General features: G+C 46.7%; 1 protein-coding gene across 2 annotated transcripts in view; it reads left to right on the top strand.

Moving 5' to 3' along the window:
• The first annotated feature begins 11,056 nt into the window (after positions 1–11,056).
• The window catches only part of MYOC (myocilin), a 17,870-nt gene continuing 16,509 nt past the window's right edge, over positions 11,057–12,417 (top strand). For both annotated transcript variants that reach the window (XM_019501929.1, XM_019501928.1), the window contains exon 1: positions 11,057–11,735. In XM_019501929.1, the coding sequence (XP_019357474.1) occupies positions 11,174–11,735 (562 nt within the window). In that variant the 5' untranslated portion in view covers positions 11,057–11,173. The remainder of the gene's footprint in view (positions 11,736–12,417) is intronic.

Genomic DNA, 12,417 nt, shown 5'->3' with positions numbered 1-12,417 from the left:
TGCCATAATTCACATATACTATCCCTACCCCTGCCCTCTCCCCCTGCATGCGCTCAGGAGCAAGATGCAATTACTAAGCATAGGTATCATTTCAGCAAACACAGTCAAGTGCTTGAGGCACCCCAAAGACACAGAAATGAGATGGCATGACAACTCTACTTTGGCAGTTCATACAGAGGAGACCAAGCTGCACCAGATCAAGGGCTATTCTAGCCTTGTGTTTCACATTGGAGTGAAACTACTACATACCTTCTCCAGTGCAGGTCCCTCACTAAAACCAAAATGGGGAATCCCTTACTCTGCCTAAATGGTGATGCCTTAGAAACCAGGAAGTCTTTTCACAGAAATCCAAAAAAAGCTAAACATTTTTTTGAAACTTCTAAGCATTATTTGATTAAAAAGAAAAAATAATTGGCCTGAAAAGAGAGAGTTTTTTTTTTTTTAATTAATCCTAATGTATACAGGGAAGAAGCAGAGTTTTTTTCCATATCTAAAGAGGAAATTTTTTCCCCCTTATATTTATGCTTTCATTCAAGACAGGAAAAAAATGGGGGGGATGGGGTGGGGACCTGGTTTCATAAAAACAGTTGTTTCAGCAAAACAGCCCTTTTCAACAAGCTTGTATGGTTAAATGATGCCAGCTTTAGCACTGAGCAACAAGGAAGAACTATGCTACATTTTAAAATTAAGGCAGAAAAGACAGTTGAGAGCTGTGATCAAATGCAGTGCAACCTAATCATAGAAAATTAGGGTTGGAAGGGACCTCAGAAGGCAATCTAGTGAGTGAGTCGAACCTCCTGCTCAAAGCAGGACCAGCCCCAACTAGATCATTCCTGCCAGGGCTTTGTCAACCTGGGCTTAAAAAACCTCCCAAGGATGGAGATTGCACCATCCCTCTAGGCAACTTGTTCTAGTGCTTCATTATCGTCCTAGTGAGAGTTTTTCCTAATATCCAACCTAAACTTTCCTTGCTGCTCCTTGTTCTGTCATCTACCACCGCTAAGAACAATCTACCTCCATCCTCATTAGAACCCCCCTTCAGGTAGTTGAAGGCTGCTATCAAATTCCCCCTCAGTCTTTTCTTCTTTAGACTAAATAAACCCTGTTCCCTCAGCCTTTCCTCATAAATGATATGCCCCAGTCCCCACGCCATTTTTGTTGCCCTCCACTGGACTTTTTCCAACATGTCCACATCCTTTCTATGGGGGGGGCCTAAAACTGGGCACAGTACTCCAGATGTGGCCTCACCAGTGCAAAATAGAGCAGAAAAATTACTTCCCTAGATCTGCTGGCAACACTTTTAATAATACAGCTCAGTAACCCCAGTCCTTTTCTGCAGAGCTGCTGCCCAGCCAGTCAGTCCCTGGGCTGTAGCAGCACATGGGATTGTTCCATCCTAAGTGCAGGACTTTGCACTTGTCCTTGTTGAACCTCATGAGATTCCTTTTGGCCCAATCTTCCAATGTGTCTAGGTCACTCTGAATCCTAGCCCTACCCTCCAGTGTATCTACTACACCCCCCAGCCTGGTGTCATTCATGAACTTGCTGAGAGTCAACTCTATGCTGTCTTCCCTATCGTTAATAAAGATATTGAATATAACTGGCCCCAGGACTGACCCCTGGGGCTGTCCACCTGATACCAGCTGCCAACTAGACATTGAGCCATAGGTTACTGCCTGTTCAGCCTAACAATCCAGCCAGCTTTCTAGCCACCTTACAGTCAGTTCATCCAACCCATACTTCCTCAGCTTGCTTACAAGAATACTGTGGGAGATGGTCTCAAAAGCATTGTTAAAGTCAAGGTATATTATGTCCACAGCTTGCCCCACATCCACAGAGCCAGTCACATCATCATAGAAGGCAATCAGGTTGGTCAGGCATGACTTGCCCTTGGTCAATCCATGCCGCCTGTTCCTAATCATGTTCTTTTCCTCATGCTTAGAAATGGATTCCTTGAAGATCTGCTCCATGATTCTTTTGGGGAATGAGGTGAGTTGAGGTTGACTGTTCTGTAGTTCCTTGCATCCTACTTCTTCCCTTTTTTTAAAGATAGACCCTATATTTGCCCTTTTCCAATTGTCCAGGGCCTCACCCAATCGCCACGAGTTTGCGAAGATGCTAGCCAGCAGCTCTGTAATCACATCAGTCAACTCCCTTAGCACCCTCACGTGGACTTGTACACATCCAGCTTTTCTAAATAGTCCCTAACCTGTTCCTTCACCACTGTCAGCTGCTCACCTCCATCCCGAACTCTGCTGCCCGGTACAGTAGTTTGGGAGCTGACCTTTCCTATGAATGTAAAAAAAAGCATTGAGTACTTCAGTTTTTTCCTCATCATCTGTTAGTAGGTTGTCTCTTCCATGCAGTAGGGGACCCACACTTTCTCTGACCTTTCTCTTGTTGCTAAACTTAAGGTTCAAGATAGCAAGATGTGAGGACACAAGTTGTCCCAAGAGCCAGCAAAATTGTGGTGTCAAACAATCCTTTTACAGAGTCTATATTTTTCCAAAGAGTGTTATAAAGACCAAAAATCCCCATTCCTGCCTAATGCTTCACATTCAAGTAAACAGCAAGAATTTCACTGATTTCTGTGGGTGCCAGGGAGAGCTCTGCAAGGAATGTTTTGAGTGGAGACAAGATATGTTGATAAGATCACGGCATGATCTGTTTTGCTATCCATAGCAGCAGAGGGAAGCAGTGGGGAGGAGGAGACAGGGTACAGACTTTAGGGGTGAGTGCCTGCAAAAAGAGCAGTAGCTGCCCTGTTAGCCCAGATGCTACCACCAGCACAACCCCTGATGCTTCCCCATGTGCTCCTACCACCACGAGCACTCAAGTATCAAGTTAGGCCTTTGGCTTTGGTCCTGCAGAGAGAGGCAAAACAAGAATTAATGGTTGGGTCAAAACAGACATTCACATGAGAAATAAAGCATCAGAAGCTGTCATTAGCTATTCAAACAAAACACCCAAGGGAAGTGTTGCAAACTCCAGCTGCCTTTCTGGAACTGTCAGTCCAGCAGAGTTACTGGGCTGGGTTCAGGAGTAACTGGAAGAGATTCTTTGGCCACTGTTACACAGGGATTAAACTGATCTCATGCTTCCTTTTGGGCTTGAAATATATGAATCCAAAACAAGCAACTGAAATGAGGAACACACAGGGAGCACATTAACTTGTCTGTAAGCACACAGCCCGCATCTTTCTGGGGTCACGAAGAGTTTGCGGGGCTCACCACCACACCCTCACCCACATGCTATTGGGCATGACTGCAATAGCAAGGGGGTTGCTGTAGGTAGGGGCTGCTTGGTACCGGCAAAGCAGTGCTCACGAGCATTGTCTGAGGTAGTTAAAGATGAGAATGTGCCATGAAAGCCCTCAGGAATATGGAACCAAGGAGCCTCCGACTGACACTATGAAGTGTTAGGAAGCGAGGATCATCGCTAACAGGTTGACTGGATTGTCTGACCCCAGTTCAGCCCTGGTGTATGAAGTGAGCACTTCCAGGCAGAGATGTGCAATTCATACCAATTGCTCCCAGGCCAAGAATAATTTCCAGTCCAATGCAGGCTCCTGATGGCTCCCTTCCCTCCATACACCACCCCTCTCCTGCTGGGGGCCATGCTTTGGCATTTCTGGCTTCCTTTTTTCCTTGCTAAACATTTGCAACTATTTACAAATGATAGTAAATGCGGGGGCTGTATCCCCCTGTTGTATCATTGACAAGAAACAGGAAGCGAATGCAGCCACAGACACTCGGAGCAGATGGATTGCACAAGCCAGTGGGACTATTAAGAACGTGCGATGAATTTATGCATGTGTATTTAAATCTTTCACCTGTCCATGCATGTGTATTACGCACCCTACTGCACTGAGCTTGCCTGCACTCCCAGTGGTGTGAAAAAGCATCCTTCTTGTACACCACTGCCTGTATCTTTAGGTACAGTTTAAGAACATAATTGCCAGATTGGATCAGTCCAATGGTCCACATAGCCCAATATCCTGTCTCCAACAGTGGCAGGAGTGAATGCTTTAGAGGGAGAGCACTGAAAGAGGTATATCTGGAGTGATCTTCCACCTAGTAATCACCCTTCCAAGATCCCACCATCATTGGTTTGCAGATGCCCAAGGAAACATCTCCAGCTGTTCTCTGTATGCACATCAGTGTATAGCTGAACCTATTCACAAGTATGATGGTGCACCAAAATCACTACCAAAATGATGTCCTTGACTCCAAGTGTACTCTGCTGTTGCTGATATGGTATATATGGTGGAAGACAGCTGGGAGTGGCGCGGGGGAGAGTAATTTATTCTGGTTTAGGAATTTGGACTTTCAATATCTCCTTTGAAAGCTGCTAGTAGGATGCTTCTCACATCCTCACCAGTATACCAGACTCGGATCTCTATTTACTTCCACCAGTGTGCATTGTTTCCCTACCAGCAATTCAACCTCAGAGATACCATTTCCTTTGTGCAATTACCAGCAGTCTTGAGTCTTATCTACGTTGATTATCTGCTGGCTTCAGTTGATCACTTAAATGGATCTCACATTACTAAGTCACAGAAGTGCCAGTACCTGCAGTAGTGGTTGGGACCTGGTGGCATGAAGCAGGAAGGAAGGCATGACAGAACTGTTTGACCCTTAACTCCTGTAAGAAACTGGCAGTTTCTGGCGTGCTGTTTAAAGGACTGTAGAGTAGAGCTGCCTTGCTGAGCTGCTGTGAGAGCCCGCAGCATTATGGTGCACTGCTGACAAGTGAAGCTTAGCAACACCTAACAGGATGGAAGCTGGAAAGTGAGTTGCAATAGTCAAGGCAACAAAGAACAATAGTCAAGACAGGAAAATGAAGGTATAGAGTGGGGGCTGAGATGCAACCAAGACCATTTTATATGGATTTAAAGAGGGATGAAGAATTGGAACAGTAGAGAGTCAGGGCTGAATCCAGGGCAAACGTACATATAAGAAAATGGGAGGAATGAGGGACAGAGATGGACTCATGGTTGGGCATGCTCAAGAGGAAGTCTTCCATCTGAGACACTAGCTGTACAAAGCTCCAGCCCTAACAGAGATCCAGGAAGTTAATCAAAGTTCTTTGCACATGAAGCTTTTTAGTTCATCTGCGTTATCCTAAACAACACTGGTATTGCACAGTTGTGACAGAGCATATTTCATTATTACTGGGCATGATGTAGGAGAAGGAAAGATCCCAGTTCTCTGATCAAGTTCCAAGCAAAGTTTGCAGCATTGGCACTTGAAGAATACCTCCACGGGAATGCTGTCTTGATGTCTTGTCACTCATATGGATACCAAATAACTGCTTTTGCCTCAGGTCACTTTTCAGGCATGTTTCAGACCAGCGAGGCATTTTCCATTTCCTGGGAAAGCTGCCAGCCTGAGAAGAGACAGAGGATAAAGACAGCCTAAGAAGCCTGTGACCATATCCCAGTGATCAGCTTGCTGGTTTCCCCTACCCAGGTCATGAGTTTAGTTTAAGTCCTTCTGATTTAGAGGAGCAGTGTATAGCAATTGCTTTTCCTTTTTTAGGAGGGCAGGGGTTAGAGGGGGGAATGGTCCCTCAGGGATTACCACATCAGGATGTTTATCATGCCTGAGTGCTCTGTATGCAGAGGTTGGGCTGTGGGGGTGGAGGGAGATATGAATTCAAGGCCATCATCCTCCTCATCTTGCTGGACAGAGGTTCCTGCAATGGGTTTACAACATCCCCCTTTGCACTTTCTGGATGGGCTCCAAGACAGAACTGCTGGAGTTCCTGCAACAATACCTTCCCTTGGCAGACCAGACCTCCAGAAAGTTTTGTTTCCCAAGAGGGCTGCATGGGCCAGCAGCCTGCTGGTTTTAGATCTTTTTTTCCCTTCCAAACAGTGTGAATGCTAAAGAGTACATCTGGGATGTAACTGATTTAATGTAAGACTTTCACAGGAAGGCTTAATCAAATACAGAAATACCAGTTTGGCCTCGACAGTACAAGAGAAGAGGATTTTGGAGTTGGAGTCACTGAATTAAATCAGCTGAGTATTAGTAACATGATGTTTGAGACAGACATGCCGCGTAGCAACAGTCAGCTCCAGTCAAAAAAATGAGCCGGACCCATACAAAAAAATTATCAGGTTGACTTACAAATCACAAGTTTAAAAAGAAAGGAGGGTAGAGATGCACTTAATAGAGTAACTGGATCAGAGATGCATAAGCTTTCTTGAGCAAGAACTCACTTCATCAGATGCAAAGTTTGAAAAGAAAACTCTTAGGTTATTTTCATTGGTCTTTGGATTTTGTGTGAACCCTTGTCATGTGAATTGAAAGGTGTAACAAGGCAGCCACATGCCTCAGACAACAGGACATATGGGGACCTTATGGTTGTTGTCATGCCACTGGTGTGGATGGCAGCTGATATTTTTCTGCCCTCCCCCCCCCACTTCCCTCCTGCAAGCCTGGGGCAGCTGCCTGAGTCATCCCGCTCCAGTTATGCTACTGTTTGAAGTCATCTGCAACCCATGGAAGCTAGAAACTGAAAAAAAACATTCTCACGTAATCATGGGGCTCTGGTCAAACTGATTAGCAGCTGTCAATCAGGGCTTCCATTGGCAGCACCCAATTTGATGGCTGCTGTGAGCATGAATGTCTAGTAAAGGGAAGGTCCTGATACAGAGCATTTGCAATGAGCCCCAAAGAACTAAAACTTGCCCCTCATCCTCCTGCATCTACTGAGAGGACAGCATGATTGTGCTGGGCACCGTGGCTGCTTCCTGACTCAGAGGCAGGAGAGCCGTGTTCACATAAGGTTGTGCTCAGCCAGCTAATTGCTATACCTCTTAGCACAGATAATGAGCCTCTCTGAAACGCCACAGTAACTAGAACCAGAAGTGATGCAAGCTACTTTCCATCCTGGAGGCCTGTGGAGCAGCCAGGACCATGTCCCAGATTTGATCCCTGGAAGATGGTTGCTTTAACAAAAATGGGCTGAAGCTGCAGAAGGGAAAATAAAATACTAACAGGTTAAACCTGATGAAAATAGGAAAAGTAAAACAAAGGAACAAGTTACCAAGAAAAGCCAGGGAAACCCCAGCCCGGGAAACACCCCCTGCTGAGTCTGAGAGGTTCCCTGTGCCAGAAGGGTTAGAGACAGCAGAATCAGTCCTGCCACAAAGCTGGGAGGTAGATTTGAATGTTATCAGCCCAATCGCCAGTGCTTACAGAGTTGGGAACCCCAATACAGTGCTGCAGGGAAGCAGATGGGCTTCTCAAGGCCTGTTGGGGACCCACCTTTAACCTAGCGTCATACACACAGGTTGCTTTGCAGTCTGACTGCAATGGCTGTTGGGATGCCAGTGCTGCCAAACAGCTTACAATTTTAGCCTTTATGTTCTGGCTGAGTGATCTTCAGGTAGTTACCAAGCTGCTGTATCTTCCCACATACAGCATGCCCCAGAATACAATGCACACCTTGCTTTTGAAAGGCAGAATGAAGAAAAAAAGATTTTCTATATTGTAGCCTTGCTAATTGCCCCATGTTCCCTCTGTTCTCTCTTCTGTGTTATTAAGTCTTTCTTCACTTCCATAGCTGAAGGCACCTGTTCAACTTTTGCCATTTGTGTTCTAATCAGCATTTCTCACACTGCAGTTCAGATTGGCACAAGAAACTCTTCAAGGGTAGAAGGACCAAAGAGAGGAGGAGAGAGCTGAGACAGGTGTCAACAATACATATTGTGCTTTTATCTAGAGATCTCAAATACAGGGGAGAGTCACTGCAATAACAACTGAGGAAATTGGCACAAAGGTATATCTTGCCCCAAGTCACCTAACAGGCAAACTAGGACTGGAACTCAAATTTCTGGATTCCCAATCCAAAGTAAACACATAGGTGGCTATATGTTAACTCCTCAGCAATCGCTTCCATCTGAGATTCAGCTTTGGTCAATATTTTAGAAATGCTGACAGCAACTTCAACTCAAATCTCATTTTGTTTATGACAATTCAGTCTCTTTTACTCCCAGCTTTGCCATTCACTGCTAAGCTGCCATGCAGAGAAAATCCTTCAGAGGGTTTCAGAGTCAAGCCACTCTGAATTCTGGTTTTAATTAGTTTTACAGAGTCTCCTTGCTGGTTTTTAGTTGTAAATCCACAACTAAAGCAGCTCTGAGACCATACCTGCAAAATCTAGCAGAGTGCATAAAAGAATTGGGACCCAAGTGAGCAGGCACTGGACTGGAAGCCAGGAGACTGAGACTTTTACTGACCCCTTGGATAGGCTGCCTCTCTCTGCGTTTAATTTCCTACTCCCCACTCTGTGGCTGATTAGACTGGACTCGCTCTCATAGGATGCATTTACATCCTATGCACAATAAGGCTCTGATCTAGGTCAGAGTCTTTAACTGCTACCAATATATGAACAGCAATAAGCAACCACTGAGCCAAGCAATGCAATGTCACCCAGATGAAAGGGACATTTCGTTATTATGCACCAGAATTCAATGCTAGCTTAGACTGTCTAAATTTTAAACGGAAATACAAAACAACACTTAATTTACCAAAAAAACCCCAAAACTCCAGCGATAATTATAGTTTGAACAACTATGTTTAACTGCCCCTTGTTTGGGTGGCAGAAAGATAAACTTCCCTGATGGTTGAGATCTCTGCTTAAATGGTTGTACACTTGTGAGACGACAGGGGGGATAGAAAGCCTCAGCTCTTTCAGAATGATATTTTCCTTGGTCTCACAATGCAAATGCATTGACCTTCCTGTACCAAAGGCAGACCCCCCTGGCAACCCAGGAACAGGGACTAGCATCAAACTTAGAAAATGTGTGTCCTACCCACAGGTGAGCCTTACTGCAGCCTTCCATCTGGAAGCGCTACTGGATGGGACCGTGCCTTGGTGGAATCTGTCCACAGAGCTCTAGGGATCCCTCCTGGTTTTTTTACTAGAAGATGAATAACTTCAGGACCCAGTAGCCCAGATCATCTGCTGCTTTGCTGGGAAGCCTAATTACCAACTGGAACCAGTAGGGAGCACGTCAAGGATTGTTCAGGGCCTAGCTACGTGGAGCACGGACACCTTCACAGCTGCTAGCAAGGGAATGCCCCACACAGAGACAGGGTATATTCCAGTGTTGCAGCAATGTAGTCTCTTGGCACAGAGTACTTGATGTCAGGCAGTGGGGGTGAGGCATGATCAGGGAGAAAGGGCACCAGCTGAGGGGAGGGATCAAGGGGTCTGCCTAGACAGGGTGAAAAGATTTTGGAGAGAGTCAGTTAACATGCCTGCCTTCGATACCTAACACCATGGCTTTGATGGTCATGCTGACTGGCAGCCTTGGCACCATGGCTCCTTATGAAAGCCTTGGTACCAGCACCTCCTTGTTTGCTAACCAGCGTCCTGGACTGCTGACAGGCAGTTAGTTAAAGGCACAATGGGATATGATCCCCAAATGGGATCTGCTCCCTCACCCCAACAATCGTGTCTCCTGCCATGCCACATGTGCACGGCAGGAGGTGTGATCGTGGAAGCAGGGATTGGATTGCAAGCTCCTTGTGCCCTCCTGGCTGGTGCAGGGGGAGCTGGGATCATGATTATGATCCTGGGGTCCTCTGCACCACAAGTAGCAAGCCAGACACTTGATGTGTTGGTCAGCTGACCAAGTGCTCCCAGCCTTGGGAGTGCATGGGGGCCTTTCAGGGCTCCAGTGTGCTCCTGTGGCTGGGACTGTGGATCAAGTAACTCTTCTTCCTCAGGCTGGGAGCACACCAGCCACACCTTCAATTAAGGCACAATGGAAACCAACCACAAAATTATTATGCCTATTGTTACTTATTACCTGCTTTATTGCATGAAAGTGTGGCCAGAGTTACTACTTAAGACAACGTGAATGGTATTGCAAAGGGAAAAGTTGGGCCTTCATTTCCATGCCTCACTCTTGGATGAGTCAGGTTGGTAAGATGAATATCCTCCTGTCATTTCCATGGAGCCTGCTCTTATTCAGCAGCTGCTGGATTCTCCCGGTGCTGACTGCACACTGTCTCGTTGTTGGGGCAGCAATCAGCAATCAGCAGGAGCCAGGGGAAAGCAAGAAAGGGCCAGTCACTTGCTCTGGCACTTCCCTTCTACTATCATGGCTCCTGTCTGCCCAGCATGCAGACTAAGGGCAATCCTGCCTTGTCCACTCAGCTCAGGTAGCAGGGCTCTGCGGGGCCGCAGAGGTGCCCCTCTGAGGTGCGCTGTGTACCTCTCAAAACCTGAACGCTGTCCAGGGTAGGCAAGGAGAACAGCACCAGCACATCCACCTTGTTGGCCTTTCCCCACTACAACTTCCAGAGGGGGTTGACTTTTTTTTAATTTGAATTAAAATTTGTCTGTCTTTTTAAATCAGCAGAGCTTTTACTTTTACTCAGTTCACTCACACACTTGTATATATACATGTACATGCCAACCACACATGTTGCTAACCCAGGAATCTTTAACAGAGTTTTAGACACAAATCTGTAGGACACAGAGGCTGAACTGAACTCAAATGGAAATTGCCGGCATTAAACAGGTCTCCCAACCCCTTGTCTGTTTTCTGAACCATGAGACTATCCTTTTTCTCTGGCAGGCACCGTGCTACTGAGGCAGGGTTTCAGACAAGGGGGATCTGTTTCCCCTATTCCTTCCATGGGGAATATTTGGGCTGTTGCATGTCACAGGTTATAAACTAGGGAAAATAAAAACACCTTAGTGCTCGGTTCTTTTCCTGCTTGCACTCATCTGATATCAGTGCAAGTGCACAGACATCAGTGGAGCAACTCTTGATTTCCACTTGCCTTGGAGCGGGGAGAAGCTGGCCCTTCATAAAGCCCTTGGCTCATATCTAAAAGGAAGTGTTATGGAAGTGTCCAGCCCTGAGCTGGAAGAAAGGTGGAGGGAGCCAGCACTGTGTAAGGGGGAGGCTGCTCCTTTAAGAAATCCAAAACAGAGGTCTGGACGGTTCCTGTTATTTTATCCCTCTGGCAGCTGGACCCTCTCCCCACCCCTCGCTCCAATTCCCAGCTGTATAAATAAAACATCCGGCAAACTCTGCTGTTGTCCGCACACAGGAGCGACCAGCAGGCAGCTCTGCTTTTAGAGGCACTACACCAAAGGGGTCCCGGCTGCAGGGCTTAAAGGGACAGCATCTGCAGGAGAGATGCTTGTGGCTTGGCTGCTGCTCTCCTTGAGCCTGCTGCAGGGTGCCCTGGGGAGCACAGTCCACCTCCGGAGAGCCAACGACAGGCACGGTAGATGTACCTACTCATTTACCATCCCCAGCCCACATGAGGCCAGCTGTCCAGGGTCTGACCAGGCCATGCCAGCCATACTGGACCTGCAGAGGGAGAGCAACATGCAGCGCTCAGAGCTGGAATCTGCCAAGGCAAGGCTCAGTCTCCTGGAGAGCCTGGTGACCCAGAGTCATGCTGTGGAGGGCTCCTCTGCTCCCACTGTGGAGTCACTGCAGAGAGAGCTGGCCAGCCTGAGGATGGAGACCACCCAGCAAAAGTCCCAAGCCAGCAGGATGGAGACTGCCTATAGAGACCTCCTGAGGAACAGATCTTCCCTGGAGGAGGAGAAGTGGCATCTGGAGCGAGAGAAGGAAGAACTAGAAAGCAGGCTGGAGAGCAGCAGCCAGGAGATAGCTCAGCTGAGGGCCAACCAGTGTCCCCAAGTTAGGGACACACCTGTTCAAGTTCCCCTGCAAAGGTCCAAAAAAGGTAAGGCCTTCGGGTGAGTGTGTGGGTGTGTGTGTGTAAATTAATCCCCCCTGGGCAGACCTTCTGCTCTTCCTCAGCCTCACACCTAGGCTATCTCCTGCTGCTACCTAAGCACTAGAACAACATGAACTTGCCCAGTCATGCAGCAAATGAACAGGTCATGTAGTTGCTGCTTTTGATCTGCTGTGAGGTCTTGCTTTCTTCAGTCCCATGTCATTGTTCCTTGCAGGTGTGGTACTAGACTCCCCTCCTTTGCTGGCATGCCGGACATTCCTCCACAGCATGTTGTTTGTAACAGAAAAAAGATGGGTTTTTTGAGGCTGAGGCATAAAACTGGTGTTAAGAGTCTTGACTTCGATTCCCAGCTCTGTTACAGCTTTCCCTGTGGACATGGGCAAGTCACCTAATATTGCTCCCTCCTTCTTGTGTTTTGTCTACCTAGATTGGTGCAAAGTCTCTCCGTGCCCTTGTGTGTGTTTGTGTATGAATGTGCACAGTAACTAGACAGACATTGTTAGCTGTGTTAGTTTGAAGTCAAGTAGAAGGCAAGGTAGATTTGTACCTTACAGACTAACCAAAGTGGGCTGAAGCTACAGCACAGCCATATATATATAGCACAAGCTCACTTCAGCCCATGAAAGCTTATGCTATATATATATATATATATATATATATATATATA

The sequence above is a fragment of the Gavialis gangeticus genome, unplaced genomic scaffold (genome assembly GCF_001723915.1).
Source record: "Gavialis gangeticus isolate Ggan-Ray unplaced genomic scaffold, GavGan_comp1, whole genome shotgun sequence".
Taxonomy (NCBI): domain Eukaryota; kingdom Metazoa; phylum Chordata; order Crocodylia; family Gavialidae; genus Gavialis; species Gavialis gangeticus.
Note: the sequence above shows the minus strand (reverse complement) of the source record. Positions and strands in the feature narration are given on the sequence as shown.